Genomic DNA, 18,523 nt, shown 5'->3' on the forward strand with positions numbered 1-18,523 from the left:
GTCAGGAGGCCTATCCTTTGAGGGACTAACATCTGGTCATTTCGGGGGTGGAGATAATTTATTCTGAAAACTGCTGTGGCTGAGCAAACCAGCAGCTGAGCAGCGGTTGGAACACCTGAAGACTGGAGATAACATCTTTCCCCTTCTCCTAGTAACCCTTGACTATTTTATTGTATTTTTAAAATACCATAAGGATTTTCAGTTAGTAGACAGAATAAGTACTCCAAACACAAGGACACCTTACAGCTTATCTCCCCAAAGCAGCAGTTTATTTTCTTTATTTCCAAAACACTTAATTTAGACGTCTGGCATCTCATTATCATCCATCATAACATGGGCTAACATTGACACAGTGCTGTCAGATTACAGACAACTGAACAGCTAAAGAATTTACAAAAAGAAAAATCATGATTAGCCAAAACTGGGGGCAGGGGGGACCTTGCAGGTATCAAAATCAAAACCTCAAGATGCTTTGCCTGAAACCAAGCCTGTGCACATAAGAGGCAAACATAGATCATTATAGAACCTCACATTTTAAATTTCATAAAGTAGGACAAAATCAGTTCACACCTGCTTCTATGCATTTCCATTGGCCAAAGGGATGAGCGTGCTCCTTGTTTTGCATGTACAAGCAGTACCACTGGACACACTCCACGCCTTCCAAATGAAAAATTTTAAGACATGATTTCTGATCAGTTCTCTTTACTTCCCATTATTTAATGAACCCATATATTAATCAAGTGAAACTAAAATGCCTCATTTTAAGTTTCTTTCTGCACAATTAATATGCCACTATGGTAAACAGGGCTGATACACCATTTAGTCCAGCAATGCCCATGAAGCCCTGTCTGATGCAGCATCCAGCAGACCTCATGGCTGTGCCAACACTACAGATATGCTTAGCACTAAATACATTGTGGAATCTGGCAAAGAAGTATTGGTGATGGTGATGAGGTGATAGTTGATGGAAAGCTGTGATGTGAAAAGCTATTTAGTTGTTGCCCTCCCCTGCTTCCTCATCCTGCTGGTCACTTGTCCAGAGAGTGAGGTTGTCTCGAAGTAGCTGCATGATAAGAGTGGAGTCCTTGTAGGAATCCTCATTGAGTGTGTCCAGCTCTGCAATGGCGTCATCAAAGGCTTGTTTGGCTAGAAGGCAGGCCTGCTCAGGGGCATTCTGGATTTCATAGTAGAACACTGAGAAGTTGAGTGCCAACCCCAGCCTGATCGGGTGGGTGGGCTGCATGTGCTCTTTGCTGATTTCAAAGGCTTCTTTGTAAGCAGCCTCTGATGCTTCCACAACATTGTTCTTCTTCTCACCTGTAGCAACTTCTGCCAAATAGCGGTAGTAATCACCTTTCATTTTCAGATAAAAGACCTTGCTCTCATACTGAATGTCAGTGCAGTTCTTGATTAAGAACTTATCTAAGAGGGCCAAGACATCATTGCACACCGTCTCCAGCTCCTTTTCAATCTTCTCCCTGTACGCTTTCACCTTTTCCAGCTTCTTCTCATTCCCATCAGCCATTGTTTTCTGCTCTATACTGCTGATGACTCGCCAGGAAGATCGCCTGGCACCAACTACATTCTTGTATGCTACAGACAACAAGTTTCTGTCTTCATTTGACAGGGACTCATTCAGTTCAGTTACCTACAAATGCACACAAAGATATTAAGACAACCTAGTTTTCGGGGGACAACAAAAATACACCACCAAAAAACCACCCAAACAAAAGCATACAACTTTTACTTATATCTATTTAAAAAGCCAAATAAATTTCTGTGCCCTTATGATTGCAAAGTTTTCTTTGACACTGGAAAGGAAGTACCACCTTCTTCATACTCTCTGTACATGGACAGTGTACTGTAGATAGCTTGACACTTAGTCATTTGGCCTGCACACTGAAGTGTATGTGTTATTAATTGATATGAATTAAGTTGAACTATTTAACACAATTTGCTTTTTCTACGATGAGCAGAATGGCCTTCTCTCTCACCCTTCTAACACATGAAAGACAAAGAGGTGAGTTGGAAGGTTTGTGAGAAAGGACTATGCTGCTCATTCTACCAAAAGGAACCCAAAAGGTGACCACCGTAGAAACAAAATAAACCCAATGAATTAAATCGTCATTTATTTTGGTTGGATTTAATTCATTGGGTTTATTTTGTTTCTACGGTGGTCACCTTTCGGGTTCCTTTTGTTCACATTTTCACCACCACTGCCTCCATTACTATAGTTGCTCATTCTACCAGGACAGAATCTGTTAAACAGATATTACTATCCATAGTTAAAAAGGACTTTGTATCATTCTTTAACTTTAAAAAAAATGGGAAGAAGCCATGTCAGTTATATATTGTACATTGTTTTAAAGTGTTTTTATCCTATGTAAACCACCCAGAGAGCTTCAGCTATGGGGCGGTATACAAATGCAATAAAAATAATTTCAAAAAATTGAAGTCATTTGTAGTCAGCCTAACCAGAATGTTGTGTGGATTTTTTTATTTATTTAAATGACCATTTAGGAAAGCCTTTAAAAAAGCCAATACTCCTATTCTACATCCTTGATTTTCTAAGTCTCTAAGTATATGAAAATCATCCAATAACTGATAAGAGAAAAAAGTGCTGCTATTCAGGACAATACTCCTTGCTTTCTCATTAAGAGAAGTCACAGGCCCATTTGTACATTACTCTCCACAACTACACACTGGGAATGTTTCTTGGCTTCAGGTGTTTCCTCCTGGTTCCCTTGCTCACCCTTCATCAGATGGCTGTTTGAACACAGTCTTGTTTACCCTGGATATTGAAATTGTGATCTCCATAAGCAAATAGCCCTTTTTGGGTCTTAGCTAGATCTAAGGTGTATCCTGGATCATCCCGGGGTCGTCCCTGCCTGCTCCCGGGATATCCTGTGTGTCATTTACATGAACAGAGACGATCCCGGGATAAACCTTAGGTCTAGCTAAGGCCTTGGTTTCTAATGGAGTTAACTGCCCCTTCCCCTAGACAGCATGTGTGTGCACACACACCCAAGAACTAGTAAGAACATAAGAAAGGGTGTATTCCTTTTGCCCTTAAGATTAGTATTGCAGCAATCCTGCAAGATGAGATGCTACTATGCATGTGCCAAGCAAAGAAGAGGAGGAAGGAGACCCTGGCCAGTCCAAGCTACTACTATCGTGAACAGGCAGAATACAGGGCTGGATAAGCCTTGCCATGGCAGCTGTGGATCCAATAGCCTCTATGTTTTTATTTCATTTATTTAAAAATACTTTTAGGCAGCCTTTAAAGGGGAGAAACCTCCCAAGGTGGAAAGGGTATACTTAGGTATAGTATATAAGAGCTTAAACCCAAAATATATTATGCCTAGTTCTGAACAATATGCTGCCAAAATCTAAGCCGGATTCAACAGATGGATCTGAAAGTTGCCTTTCAACATGGCCTCCTACAAAGATGCTTTTACTAGGAAGAGGCAAGCTGTTAACGCTTTAAAAACCCACTTCAGACACCCATGGAAGTGGGCAGGGGAAACGATCTGCCTTGCACTGAGCAACATATTGGGAACAACACAAAGCAGATGGCCCAATACAGTGTTGCAAGAGCACCTCCTCTGCGGCTCAGAGGGGGGGGGTTTGGTTTGTTTTTTTACACCATGTGATGAAGAAACAATATTCATACTTCAAGGGCAAAGAAGCATTATTATAGAATTAATAATCAAGGGTTTTACAGGGCTGGAAAAATCCCACACACCTAAAATTGAGGCACAAATGCCTAAGGATTTACACTTTTCTACCCCTACACAGATTTGGCACCTACCATTTCTTATGTGGCTCCTAAAGACTCGAGAGGAGCAGCTGCATTCATCTGTTACAAAAAGAGACTCACAAACACACCACATACACAAGCCTTGTGACACCTAAAGGCCAACAGATTTATTGTGGTAGAAGCTTTTGTGGACTGATCCGTTGCCCTTTATAGCTGCTCCTTAAAATGTAATCCTAGCCAAATCGAATCTTTATCGTACAAATTACTAATCATTGCTAGAATGGTGACGGGCTGACCATTGAACAATCTGAAGTGAACCAGCAATGATTGGTCTTCATTATTTATTTCACTTTTGCAAGTTTCTCATGTTTGCATTTGTGTCCCATGGAGATTTTAATGACACCATATGCAGAACAGGAGCATAACACAAAACGCTGTTTCTTTGTACATGCGCACATTCAACTGGGAACCAGAAATGTAACTATAATTTCAACTGAGTTTATGATGCTTTGGCAAAGGAAAGATCTGGCTGCAGAGAAGCTAGACATATGCTTTGCCTAGGTTAAAACTGGAGGCAGCAGAAGAAGCAGGAACGGAACATCTTCCATGTACCCAGCATCCTGTGCTGGGAAGATGTGTGAGCCAGTACCATCCCATTAAGTATGCATGTATGTCACGGATATAACCACAAGTTCTTATCTGCTTGTCCTCTCCATCTTCCTTAGTTCTTACATTGTTTTAAATTGACCTAATTTGTGATGCCCACTTTGGAAACATCTGACACTGACACATTGCAATAGGCTTTGCAAAGCTATATTTACCTAATACTCAAATAACCAGAGGTTGACTATGCAGCAGGGATGCAGATTTCCATACCAAAGTAACAGGTAACTCCATTGGAGAGAAGCCCTTTTAACTGGACTAAATTCCGTAACTCCCATTCACATTTAGAACTCTAGAAAGATTTACTCTTTTCCATCCAAACCTTGCAGAATACTTGTCCACTTTCACAGTAGGACTCACTTCTTGCCTATGCTTCATATAGCAGATATGGGTCACATTCAAGGAAATCAGGCAGCTCCCTATACTGCATCAGAGGGCGCCATGACACTGCACACAAGAGTGTGCATGCTTTTGATAAAGAAAATGTGATATTGGTGTAGCAAAGATGTCATGTGCTGAATAACTTACAGCCAAAATTTGTGCAAATAATTGTTATCCATCCATGGAATGGCTAAAGGCAAATCCAAGATGGTGGCATGCTTTTATTTCAATGTGTATTAGCAGTGGCTTCTCCATTTCTCATAAGAAATGGAAGTTATGTAGCGAAGGTAGTCATATGTCGTGCAGTGTAAAGGGTAGTATCAACCAATATGATTTCAAATGTACAGAATTGTTGATACAGAAAAATCAAAACCATCTCATTCAAACATGAACAAATCACTAATGATTATTAACACAGTTAAATATGACCACAGTGACCCAGTTCAGATGACATACTAAGCCACAGTGGTTTGAGCTAAACATGGCTTAGCACACCATGTGAACCATTCTTAACCATGGTGGCTACATAACCACAGTTTAAACATGCTCACTAACCATTTGCTGCATTAGGATTAATGGCCTAACCATGGCTTAGAATGTAGTCTGAACCAGCCCACTGAAAGAAAGTGCCACTGGCTTCAGTTAACATACAGTTCTAAATATATGTCTCAGGCCCAGAGAATCAAGCCACTTTAGACTCTAAACCTGAGCATTAGAATCCTGAATTATAGTAGTATCACTTCTCTATAAAGCTATGGAAAAAGACTTGACCAAAGCAAGCCAGAATTAAAGCAACTGTACTGCTGTCGTGACCATGTCTGTCCTACATTAAATGCTTTAACCCAGCACATTAAAGGGAAATTATATCAAAACCAAAAAGGGTTGATAAAATTTAGGCACTAGGTAGTGACCATTTCAAACAATATTTATTTATTGCATTTCTATACCACCCAATACCTGAATCTCTCTTATTCTACATTGGGAACACAATCAGAGGTAGGTCAAAAACTAGACCAGTCACGCAGCACGAGAATATGCCCCAAACAGAGCTGCACCAAAGCTTTTACCATTACCATGCCCAATTAATACCATAAAGGCTGATAAATAGATCTTGAAACTAAAATGTCCAAGAACAGCTGGTTGAAATGCAAACAATGCTCAAACCAGAACCCCCAACTACCATAGAAGCCTGCCTCAGATCAGAAATGTGCTTGTGCCACAGTAGCTCAGGTCAAAAGAGTCAGCATGCGGCAAGACAGATGGGCAGAAATATAATCATCCAGCACAGTGACTATCTCCAAGGCTGTGCAGAAGGAAGAACCTGAAGCAGAATCAAAAGTGTTAACAGATAGGTGATGGGGAATGGAAATTAACCCCCAAAGAAGCTGGAGCCTATTTGATTGCATGTATTTGTAAGAGGAATAACTAACTGAAGCACGCACATGATAGCAGGGTGATGGTCACTTGTGCCAGAGAAAGGAATTTACACAGTGTTAATTTATATGTAGAAATTCATTGAATGAGAAATTTCCCCCGGGGACCAGAAAAGGAATCTCAACCCATAATAAAAGGAAACAGTACTGGATCTCCAGCACAAAAAAAGGTGAAATATGCAAAACATGGTGGCATTATTATAAATTATATTGTACAAGACTATCAAACTGAAAGGTGATCAAAATAAATACATTATAAATAAGTTATAATTGATGTTTTTATGCTGCTAGATATTGAATCGATAAACACTAGAAAAATTATTTTGGATTAATCATTGGGCAGGCTCTTGAGAAGAGTACCATGTTGTTAAAATAAGGGACCCTGAGTAACAGGATGGCCAAGAGGGTCTTTTTCAAATTGTTCAATGTGTTCTGGGGCAGGGACCTATTATCACGGGGCACAATCCATGGGGAAGGTTCACTGAAACGAGCACTCGAGTGAACCCCCGCACAGAAGACGCTTCCAGCGGGTCCTGCCCCAGGGGTGCGGCTGGCCCTGCCCCCACCGCCTCCGTGTCTCCCCTCGTGGCCGGGGCTGGTCCCCCGCTTCGCTCCCAGCGCAAAGCTTGCGCGCGGGCCGTCCCCGAGGGCCGCTCGTCCCTCCTCGCTGCAGTGCGCGCAGTGCGCAGGCGCCCCGGTGGCAACGCCCATGGCAGCAGTGGGCTTTTCAAGCGGAGGAGGCGGCGGCGGCTTCAGAGCCGGCCACCTGAGGGACAGGAGGGATGGGAGGAGGGATGGGGGGGACAGACCCACCCACGCACCCACCCACCCCAAGCCCACACCTCGCTCCCTCCCCATCGCTGCGTTCTTTTGCGGGGGGGGGGGCGGGAGAGAGGCCGCCGCCGCCCCTCCCCGACTCCGCCAGGCGGCCGCGGCGCCTAGTGGGAAGCCTCCCCGCCGCCTTAGGACAGCCTAACCGCAGCTCCCGTCACCCCCACCCCACAGCGAATCCCACCCGCCTCTCAAGGGGGCTCGCCCGGAGGATCTCCTCATGCGCAGGATCTGCCCTTCTCCCCCACTCATGCTGGGGAGGCCGGGACAGGGGCTGAGGGAGGGCGCCGGCCGAGAGCCGCTTCCTCTAACGCCGGTCTCTGCCCTCCTGAGGGCGGCCGGATCGTGGCCCCGCAGCACCGGAGGCGGTCAGCGCCCGCGGCCGCTTCGACGCGGGGCAGCCGTCCGCCTGCGGGCGGGGCTCCGAGGGGAAGGGGGCTGCGGCGCGGGCAGGCGGACGCCGCCCGGCGGCTCCACTCACCGCTTTCATGGCCGCGGCCATGTCGTCGTATCTCTCCGCCTGCTCGGCCAGGCGGGCTCGCTGCAGCAGCTGCTCGCGGTCGCTCATGGCCGCTGCGTCGGTGACAGAGGGCCGGCTGGGCTGGGCTGGGCTGGGCTGGGCTGGCTAGCAGGGGGCGCCGGGAGAGGCTCGTCTTCGCGCCCTTCCTTCCTTCCTCGGGTCCTTTGAGGGCCAAACGGGGCGGCGGTGGCGGCGGCTCCCTCCTGCGGGAGCTTTTTACCTCAGGCGTGCGAACGGCACTCGTCGCGCACGCGCACGCGCACACCGGGCCCGCCTGTGGCCGAAGTGCCTACAACCGTTCGCTCATGCGCAGGAGAGCGCGAGCCCTAGCCAAGCCGAGGAGATGGGGGCGCGTGGGCGTGAGTGCGCGCGCCCAATGACTTCGCCAGCGCTGCCCTCCGCAGCTTGCGCTGGTTGGCTGGCTGCGCCTCCCGCTTTTCCCCCCGCAGCCACTCTGTGCCGCGCCTGCGTCCAATAGCAGACGGAGAAGGGGGTGGAGCCCAGGGGACCGCAAGAGAAGGGAGGGGGACTGCGCATGACGCGGGGGCCGCTCGCCCCGGCGTTCTATTTGTAGGTGACGTCACCTGCTATAAATAGCTCCTGCGACGCCGCGCCCTGGAGTGGGGCGCATGCGCGGCTCTTGTGTCTGTCTAGGGAGGGCGGAGCGCCGACATAAACCTGGGCCAAGTGGTGCCCTGCGGATGCCTTGGGCTGCAGCTCCCATCATCCCCAACGGGCATCTGGAGGGCCTGGGTTGGGAAGTCTGGATTAGGGTGTCAGAGTGGGGTCGCGGTTCAAATCCCCCTTCAGCCATGACGCTCCCTAGGTGACCTTGGGCCGGTGGCTCTCTCTGAGTGTAACCTACATTGCAGGGTTGTTGTGAGGGTAAAATGGGGATGGGATGAGCCCTCCGCGCCTTGGACGAGGAGGAATGGAGTTTAAATGTCCTTCAGTTTATAAAAGAGTGGGGGAGATGGGCAGATCCTGCGTGGGGGGAGGGGGCAAGCCACAAGGCGACCTTCCAGGCGAAGCCCCCTGGAAAGGAACGTGGAAACATGCTTGGCCGCCCCAAGCATGTTTCCCGGGAAGCAAGTCTGGCTGCATGCAAGAAAGCTTACTCCCAGGAAAGTGTGCATAGGGTTATACCATGGCAGGGTTTCAGGCATACCTGATAGAATGCATGGCTAACTTGACTCCCATTTGCTTCTTTAGTACAAGGGTGCAGAATCTCAGGCCTGGGGCCAAATCCTGCCCTCTGAGGTTCTGCTGATGGCCATGTCCCCACCCCTTCCTCCAACCCACAATTGTTTGGGGGTTTCCAGGGTTTTTCCCCCTTTCTGAAAGGCTGAAATGCCCCCCCTAACATGACAGCAAGAGCTTAAAGCTGCAATAGGGTGAATAGGCTGGTCTTTTGCCCCCCAGAGTTGCTCTGAAATGGAATCTAGCCTGCAGGCTGGCAGAGGTTCCCTGCCCTTGCTTTAGTATTTGTGACTGGGGTTTGTGACAAAGTGTAGAAATCGCTGAATAATTGTGTTTTATCATGTTGTATTTTATTGTTTTAATTGTTCCAAACCACCAAGAGAGCTTCAGCTATTGAGCAGTTTAGAAATAGATAGAAAAAGCAGCAGAAGGAAATGGGTATTTGGCTTTATTGTTTAATTTGATTTGTTCCTTGCCTTGCTGCCAAAAAATGGCACTCAAGATGGCATGAATATTTCAGCATGTGTCTTAGAACATAAGAAAAACTTTGTTGGATTAGACCAAAACCCATTGAGTCCAGAATCAGGGTTCCCACAGTGGCCAACCGGATGCCCATCGAGGAAAGCTCACATGCAGGCAATAGGACCCCCCTGCCCAAGTTCCCCAGCAACTGGCATTGAGAGGCCTTTGATTCTGAAGGTCATGCATAGCCATCATGACCAGTAGCCATGGGCAGCCTTCTCCATGAACTAGTCTCATCCCTCTGTAAAGCCATCAAGGTTGGTGGCTATCACTAGGTCTTGTGGTAGCAAATTCTACAGTTTAGCAATGTACTGTGTGTAGAAGAAGTGCTTCCTTTTACCTGTGCTGAATCCCCCACAATTTAACATCATGGGATGACCACAAGTTCCATTATGAGAGAGAGAGAAACCTTTTTCTACACCATGCATAATTTTATACAGCTCCTATCGTGTGTTCCCTCACCCAACCTTACTCTCTTTTTCCTAAACAAAATAACTCCAAACAGAGCTCCATCACACTGCATAAGTTTTAAAGGTAAAGAGATCAAACTTGGCATGGTGATAGCTCTTAAGGAGGGCTTTAGCCACCCCAAGTTTTAATCAGATCCATTCATGCCTTGATTTTTAAAGGAATTTTTAAATTTCTCCCCTTTAAACCCTTTTCCGGATAGTCCACCAATGCGAAAGAGGCGAAATGAGTGCAGGACAGGGATGATGTCATGTGAATACTGGGCTGCAAAACCACATACTAGGCATGGCGAGTGTGCGATAAATTGCTGGTGTGATGGAGCTCATAACCTTTCCTCATAGGGGAGTTGCTCTAGACCCTTGATCATTTGGATTGCCCTTTCCTACACCTTTTCCAGCTCTATGATACCCTTTTTGAGGTGTGGTGACTGGAACTGTACACGATATTCCAAGTATGGTCACATCATAATTTATATAAAGGCATTATGATATTGGCAGTTTTATCGGCAATCTATTTCCTAATATTGCTTAGCATGGAATTTGTCCTTTTCACATCTGCGGTGTTCTGGGTCAGAGTTTTTAATGACCTATCCACCATAACTCAAGGCCTCTTTTTTATAGGCTATGTACCTGCATGGGATGGAAGAAAATGAATAAACTGTATGAACCTCAGTCTTGTGTGTGTGCGCAGGAAATGAGTGTGAGAGAAAGTGTTTGTGTTTCCTACATGCTTAATTTATTGATCATGTCATGCATGTTGTAACTTGGCCTGTAGTCTGTGGGTTGGCTCACTTTCTGGAGTGATCTGCTCTGCTTGTTTGTTGTTTTCTGCTTCCTGACTGTGGCACTATTATATCCTGTACTGTGTTGTGATCTGTAGGAACCTGATATCAAGGGTTGATGGACTGTGTGATTGGCTGGGTACATTTATTTATTTATTTATTTATTTATTACATTTTTATACCGCCCAATAGCAAAGTACCTTAGATGAAGAGCATTTTCTGTGGGGCCTTCCCCGTGGAAGTGTGCAGGCTGAACACCCCACCAGATTCCAGAAGTCTGAGCTGGCAATCCTCAGTGGCCTGCCTTGAGCCATTTAAATGCACATCTGAATGTGCATTATTATTATTATTATTATTAATTTATTTATATAGCACCATCAATGTACATGGTGCTGTACAGAGTAAAACAGTAAATAGTGAGACCCTGCCGCATAGGCTTACATTCTAATAAAACCATAATAAAACAATAAGGAGGGGAAGAGAATGCAAACAGGCACAGGGTAGGGTAAACAGGCACTGGGTAGGGTAAAACTAACAGTATAAAGTCAGAACAAAATCAAGTTTTAAAAGCTTTAGGAAAAAGAAAAGTTTTTAGCTGAGCTTTAAAAGCTGCGATTGAACTTGTAGTTCTCAAATGTTCTGGAAGAGCGTTCCAGGCATAAGGGGCAGCAGAAAAAAATGGACGAAGCCGAGCAAGGGAAGTAGAGACCCTTGGGCAGGCGAGAAACATGGCATCAGAGGAGTGAAGAGCACGAGTGGGGCAATAGTGTGAGATGAGAGAGGAGAGATAGGAAGGAGCTAGACAGTGAAAAGCTTTGTAGGTCAACTGATAACAGCAATGCTGAGTGGAGACAGCATCTGCGTTTGGGTATGATTTATTTATTACATTTTAGTACTGCCCTTCAATGTGAAGATTAACAGAGCAGTTGACAGTAAAAACATAAAATCATAAAAATGCAAAGAAAACAACATAGAACACCAAAATAAATCAGGAGAATAAAAGCAGCCATAAAAAGATAATAAACCTTCTCAGATAGTAAAAGTCTGAGAAGAGAAAAAGGTCCCTGCCTGGCACTGAGAAGACCCTGGTGTACGTGCCAGGTGAGCGTCCCTGGGAGCGCATTCCAGCAAGAGAGGGCCCTGATTTCCCTGCCACCTCCAGCCTCGATTCCCAAAGGTGATCATCAAAGGTCTGCTTGGCCGAGAAGAGAGGTGCGAAGAAGCGGTAGGCGGGTGGTTGTCCCTCCTGATGGGCCGCAGCTGGTGCTATCTGCAACGTCAGGCCCTTTGTCAAAGGCAGCCCGACATCTAACGCATTGCAATAGTCTTATCTGGTGGTTACTAGAGCATAGATCATCTTGGACAGGTTTGCCTCAGTCCAGGACGGGCCTCAGCTGGCCAACGGTGTTGTGTCATTGAAGCCACCTGTGTCTCCAGCAGTGACGAGTGTGGATCAATAACCACTATGAACCTGGTCTTTTTGTGAGGGGGAGTGGGGGGAGGGCAGTTCCACCCCACACACCGTCTCCCCAGAGAGAGGAGCCACCGAATCCACAGCGCCTCTTTTTAGTGGGGCTGCACTTTGGGTCCTCAACTAATCCCTTACTAATTGCAGTGATTTCCACCTGCCAGGTGCCTCAGAGACCCCAAAGCTATTGGAGGACTCAACAAAACCAGACAAGCCTACCAGGGAATGGGAGCGTCACATACAACCTGGGCCTTGGCTTCCATTCCATACATCTCTCCAGAGCAAATTGTTGCTTAATTCAGCCATGGTGTATGCCTTTTGCCAAAGGAACAGAACAAGAAAGGATTCCACTGCTCAAGACTTTTCCACTGGTCATGATTTTAATCCAGTTCAGGAACTCTGGAGGAAATCCAAAACGCGATAGAACAGTGAAAGTAAATTGCCAATAACTTTTGTCAAAGGCCTTTTCAGAATCCAGTGAAACTCTGGCCAGCAGGCCTTCTCTTGTACTGTTAGGGCCACAAGATGAAGCAGTAGTCTCAAGGATGATGGCTCCCAGTCTTTGGTGGGTAAACCCTGCTTAGGTTGGATGTATTAAAGTTGCCACTATTTCCTGCACTCTGTTGTCAGGATTTTTCTGTCTACATTAATTAGAGACGTTGGCCTGAAACTTCCACAGCTGGTATGATTTCTTCCTGGCTTGTATATAATAGAGAAAAGGGCATTTTGTAATATTGGTGGTACTACATTAGTTTCAACAACAGCAAATCTTTATTGCGTTCAGAAGGCCATCTCAGCTCACAAAGTAAATTACATACAAAGTAAATTGCATTCGTTTAACTTTAAAAAGGACAGTTAGTCATAGTGGATCTGATGGAAATGTTCAGAAACTTGGGCCACTTGCTCGGTAATTGATTTATCCGAGCTCTGAAGTAATAGAGTTAAGAATTCAGTAGGGTGACCAGGAAAGGGCTGAAAATGGGATTTAAAAGTTCATTCTTGGCCGCTTGATAAAAACTGCAGAACACCGAGTTGATGCCACTCTGCCACCAAACCCCACGGTATCACTACTGCGGGGTGGTGGAGAATAATCCTCACTGGGAGAGGCAGTGTGGGCTTCCTGGTGGCCATTAGGTTCACTGGGCCCACCCCCTCCCCCGGCTTCCGGTGACCAATGGGAGGCTGCTTTCTACCCTGGAATGTCCCCAGCGCAGCACCAGAGGGAGGACAGACAGTGGAAGAGCTGTGTTGGAAGATGGAAGGCGAGGTTGCAGAGGAAAGACTGAATCACACGCATCACCTCTCCCAAGGGGAAGAGAATCAAAGGGGGCTTTTCCTTTCAGGCCCAAGGACACCATCAGTTGAGCAGTGGAATTTTGTTATATCTGTCATCTAGAAGTTTAGAGTGAAGGTTAAATCTAGCTAACAAAAATGCTCTACTATATTTAGGAATCCTTAACCAGCACAAATAGGGTATCCCATCTTTGCAAAAAGAGCCTGAGCCCCAGGCAGCTCTAGGACCCTGGAGGCCTTGTAAAGCCAACAATCTCTCTTTCACAATTAGTTTGGCATTTACTAGATCCCTAGATAACTTGAGAGGTGAAAGCAAGTTTCAAAAATATTCTGAGGTGTTTGCGTGCTAGAATATTAGAATATTTATTATTGATTGATTGTATTTTTACCCCACTCCTCAGTCAAAAAAGGTTCTTGGAGCAGCTTACAATCAATCAGTAAAGAAGACAGTCCCTGCCCTCAGGTTTACAATCTAAAAAAGACACAGCACACAAGGAAAAGGAGTTGGGGAGGGAAGAGAGGGGGAGAAAGAGAGATTAAGTAGACCGGCAACAGGGGCTGATGTGATTGTCCTGCTCCCAAAGGAGGGGAGTCGAACTGGAGCAGGCCCTGACATTCCCTCTGCCTGCTCCCATCTCCCTGGCTCTTCCTACGCTTTGTGCCGCTCTACAGAGAACACAGCAGGGCCGGGAAGTGTTTCCATTTTTCATAATTTTAATTCCCACGTCAATTTCTTCTTGTTGTTTCAGTTCTGCCAGAAATCCACCTAGTTGGAACTCCCGCTGTTGCGCTTGCCAAGGCAAGGAAGCTTTGGTCCTCCCTTTATTGTTTTATACTCTGAAATTTAACTTAAGGCGGCCTGGGCAGCCTTCAGCTCTCCCATCTCCTCCTCCCTGCACCCTCAACACGGTGTACTTTGAGGGCTATGACAGGTAGTGATCCAAAAGGTGCAAGAGGTGGTTGCTACAGCTCAGCTGCGCTGGTCCAGTCCATGAAACAAACTCAGCAATCACAACAGGCCTCAAAGGAAAAGCCCCCTTTGATTCCCTTCCCCTTGGGAGAGGTGATGTGTGTGGTTCAGAGCCTTTCCTCCGCAACTTGGCCTTCAATCTTTCACAAAGGCTTCAAAGGGTGGCCCATGTCTCCATCCCAGTAGACCCTGCCCCCGTCGCATGCAGTGCCCCTTGCTCCTCCCCTCCCCAAATGCGCGTAGGCTGCCTGGCTTCCCTTGCCTGGCTTTCCAGGGCCAGCCACGTGCTGCTCTCGTGCATGTTTTTCTACTTGTCCAGTACGTTATTTGGCTGTTCTAAGCTCCGGCCCCTTCTATTTCCTTGCATGTTCCCCACTGAGACACCTGGATTCCTTCAACTCCCCCCAATCCTGACTCCAGGTTAAAGGCACAAACGCAGAGCCAGGCCTCGCCACAGCTCAAGACCGAGGAGAGCCCAGCAGGAGGGAAGGGACGCCGGACAGGCTTCAGGTGGGGACCGTTACAGGGAGCAGGTTGGTTGGGAGAAGCGCTTTCTGAAACAGCTTCCAAGCCGCAGCATCCAGGCTTGCACACTCATTTCTTTTTCATCTCCTTGCTGGGAAAATGTTACTTATTCATGCCCGGCTCGAACCCAAAGTACCCATTACTTCCCTGGCTCCCAGGTCGCCTCTGCTAGAAGGAATCCTTTCCCTCTGTTGCTATGGTGCATGGCAAGCGCTTGCCAATGAGGGAGAATGATATATTTGTCTTGCGTTGCTAAAGGCAAAGGAGGATGGCGAACCAATTGGAAAGGAGCAGGACCGGGACTTCTCCTGAAACATCAGGCTGTCTGCTGGGAGCAAGGCGCCATTTCCCATCCTCCTGGCCCACGTGTGTCCGTGGGGCAGCTTGCCACTTGCTCCCTGCTCAATTCATGCTAGAGAAGAGAATGGGTTCAAGGGTGGCGTTAATGAGTTTCCTTTGCAATTCATCTACCCAGAGTCTCTGCCTTCGTTACCTCAAGGTGACAAAGCATCTCTAGTTTCATTCACATATTGAAAAGCTCCCCACCCCCTTATGTCTCAGAGGCGATTGCATAAAGCATTGCTCTCAAAACAATAACCTGGAAGTTGGGAAGGCTGATTATAGGTTCAAAAATAGAGCAACTAAGAACAACAACTTCGACTTGTAGGGAGTGACTATGCAAGGCAGAATATTCAAAGACAGAGAGTGATGATAGAAATAAACTTTATTTGCAATCCTTCCTTTATAAACTACATTGCATGGACCTCTACCCTACTAAAAAGCAGTTGAGCAAAAACCCACCCTTACGACATAACCTTGTGATCTAGAACTGTGTTTAAAAGTAATTTGATCAACCAGTTCCTACGGCTGCCTAATAACCTTACATCTGTAGCCTTTGAACTGTGGCAAAAGCCCTCCTCAAAAGGTGGAAAACCGCTTCTGCTGTTTCACCCACAGAAAGTGGCATAGAGCAAAATTGTTCTCCAGTGGGAAGGAAACTGAGCTGTGTGTCTTGGTAGCTGGACTCTGGAAAGAGAGCTGGCCTGAAGACGCGCTGGGCGTTGTTCTCCACCTGTGAGGCCTGCCATGCGTTGTGTCGCAAGCTAGCCAGTCCCTCCCCTCCCCTCCCCTCCCCGCATCCTCCAGTGAATGCCGGGAGTCCACGAACTGCTCTTGCAGGGAGGCGTGTGCCACAGCCAGGCCACAGCGGCCTTATTTATGTCTTCTATTTTTATTTAAGGTGCTTTTAAGCCTTACAAACAGAAAACCCGGCAGTGAGAACAAGCGTGGTAACTCAGGGCCTCCCGTGGGGCCAACCACAGGCCGTGAGGGTGCCCCCCCCAAAGCAACAGCAGCCCCCCCATCCCTTGTAACGTTTCATCAGGCAGGAACGAAGGCGCCAAGAGCGGCTCTAGGGAAGCGCCATGCGGCCGCTCAAAGAGAACTCGCAGAGCAGGGAGGCCGCCCAGAGTGTGTCGAGGGCGGACGGATCCGCCACTGAAGCCCACGGCATCTGGAATGAGAGAGACGTGTGTTACGACATGGGCTTCCTCAGAACCCGGGATTAGGAATGGTGCTCTCCCCGTCAGGTGAAGACGTTCTCTTTTGGAGGCAGTTGGATAGTCTCTTTTGGAGACTATCGCAGCCTTCCCCAAACACCTGATGGCCCGCTAGGGAATTGTAGTCCAACCATCTGGAGGGCACCAGGTTGGGGAAGGCTGGGGTCATGGACAGAGGCAGACAACAAGACCCCGCTCCCCACACCCCCATTGCCAGGAGTCCAGCAAGGTGGTAGCTCAAGCAAGCAGGGCTGGCTTAGCCACCGGTCATCCTCAGGCCAATGAGTCGCTTTGACCTCCCCCCACCCACCCCGAGCTAAGCTGCACGCACTGCCCCACACCCACTGTGCAGCATCGCCTGCCTGCCTGCCTGCCTGCCTGCCTGCCTGCCTGCCTGCCTGCCTGCCTGCCTGCCTGCCTGCCTGCCTGCCTGCCTGCCTGCCTGCCCTTCCTGATCCTGCTCTTCAATCACTGAGGGAGCAGCCCATGACCCAGCCATGGCAAGCATCAGCCAGGCTGCTCCCGTGCTGCAAACCCTCAGTGCTGAAGGAGATCTCCATCCTGTGGTCCTCGGGCGACCCCCATTTCCTCAGTTTTCACAATCCAGCCTTCTAATGGACAGCTGCGCTTTGGGCCAGGCCAGCGCAGAGAGCGGAGCGTGTTGCTCTGAGGCCGCTTGGAGGGGGCTGGCCGTCCCCGGGAGGGCGGTTGTGGAAGGCCGGTCTATTCCCACCCCCCACCCCCCAGTGATCGTCTCCACCAGGGATGACCTGAAGATTTGCAAATCAACGAAACATTGCAAAATGCCAATCAGCCGCCAGTGGCCTCCTTCCCCAGGAAGACGGAGCCAGGTGAGCGCTGCTCCTGGGGACCACTTTCCACCTGGGGAAGAAGCGGCGGGGAGGGAAAACCTGCTTGCTCCCTCCCTCTGGTTCAGCTTATCATTCCCTGTAGCACAGTGGTTCTCAACCTGTTGGTCGCGACCCCTTTCACATATTTCAATTTGTAACAATGAAAATACATCCTGCATATCAGATGTTTACATTACGATTCATAACAGTAGCAAAATTACAGTTATGAAGTAGCAACGAAAATAATTTTATGGTTGGGGGTCACCACAACGTGAGGAACTGTATTAAAGGGTCGCGGCATTAGGAAGAAGGTTGAGAACCACTGCTGCAGCAGAATAACCTCATGATGCAAAAAATAGGTGATGGAGACAAGTAGAAAAGGTTTTAATTTCTTGAGCTGGGAGGCTCATCTCCTGCCTAAAGATAGTCTGTACATTTGTTTCTAACGAAGAGAGTGTTGATTCCAACACCTCCTGGAGAAGGAGCAGCACACAGATCCGAGTGGCACACCTTGAACAATGCGCCGTCATTGAACAAGCCATGCACAGCGCTGCAGCTGCAGGAGCCTGATACCTTGTATCCAGGTAGCTGAGGTGAGAAAATTACAAAAGCACACCCCTTTCTCCACTCCCCAAATATTTTGCTACAGGGAAAATGTGAGCCTTCAAACAAGCAGACGTGCGTTTAATGCACAATAAATGAGTCTGTCTTGAAAGAATATTTGGGTATCCACTCCAGAGGCTTCACAATTTCTCTCTCACACACACACTTCAGAGGGCTCTTACTATGATTAAGACACATCTCTAGATTTTGTTCAAATGAACGAAGGTAAACTTGGGGTAGGTTGGGTTTTACACCTGTTTAACAGTCATCATCTCCCTTGAAGGTGGGGAGCTGAATTTTATGAAGGGTGCTGAAAATTCTAGCCTGGAGAAGAGACTGAGGGGAGACACAATAGTTGAAGAAGAGACACAATAGTTGAAGAAGAGGGCCAGGATCTCTTCTCCATCATCCCAGAATGCAAGACACGGAATCATGGGCTCAAGTTACAGGAAGCCAGATTCCAGATGGACATCAGGAAAAGCTTCCTGCCTGTTAGAGCAGTACAACAGTGGAACCAGTTACCTAGGGAGGTCGTGAGTTCTCCCACACTAGAGGCCTTCAAGAGGCAGGGATGCTTTAAGGTGGATTCCTGCATGCAGCATGGGGTTGAATGCAATGACCTTATAGGCTGCTTCCAACTCTCCTATTCTATAATTCCGTGAACACCCCTCAAACTACAATTCTCAAGGTTTCCT

The 18,523-nt window shown here is 47.5% G+C and overlaps 1 protein-coding gene across 1 annotated transcript; it reads right to left on the bottom strand.

Moving 5' to 3' along the window:
- Positions 1-236: 236 nt before the first annotated feature.
- On the bottom strand, positions 237-7,834 carry YWHAH (tyrosine 3-monooxygenase/tryptophan 5-monooxygenase activation protein eta). The gene is made up of 2 exons (XM_063144026.1): positions 7,550-7,834; positions 237-1,648 (listed from the first exon to the last, which is right to left on the bottom strand). Exons 1-2 carry the CDS (start codon positions 7,634-7,636, stop codon positions 992-994), a joined length of 744 nt encoding a protein of 247 aa, XP_063000096.1. The 5' UTR covers positions 7,637-7,834; the 3' UTR covers positions 237-991.
- Positions 7,835-18,523: the final 10,689 nt, after the last annotated feature.

Source organism: Elgaria multicarinata, chromosome 18 (genome assembly GCF_023053635.1).
Source record: "Elgaria multicarinata webbii isolate HBS135686 ecotype San Diego chromosome 18, rElgMul1.1.pri, whole genome shotgun sequence".
In the NCBI taxonomy this organism is placed as follows: Eukaryota; Metazoa; Chordata; class Lepidosauria; order Squamata; family Anguidae; genus Elgaria; species Elgaria multicarinata.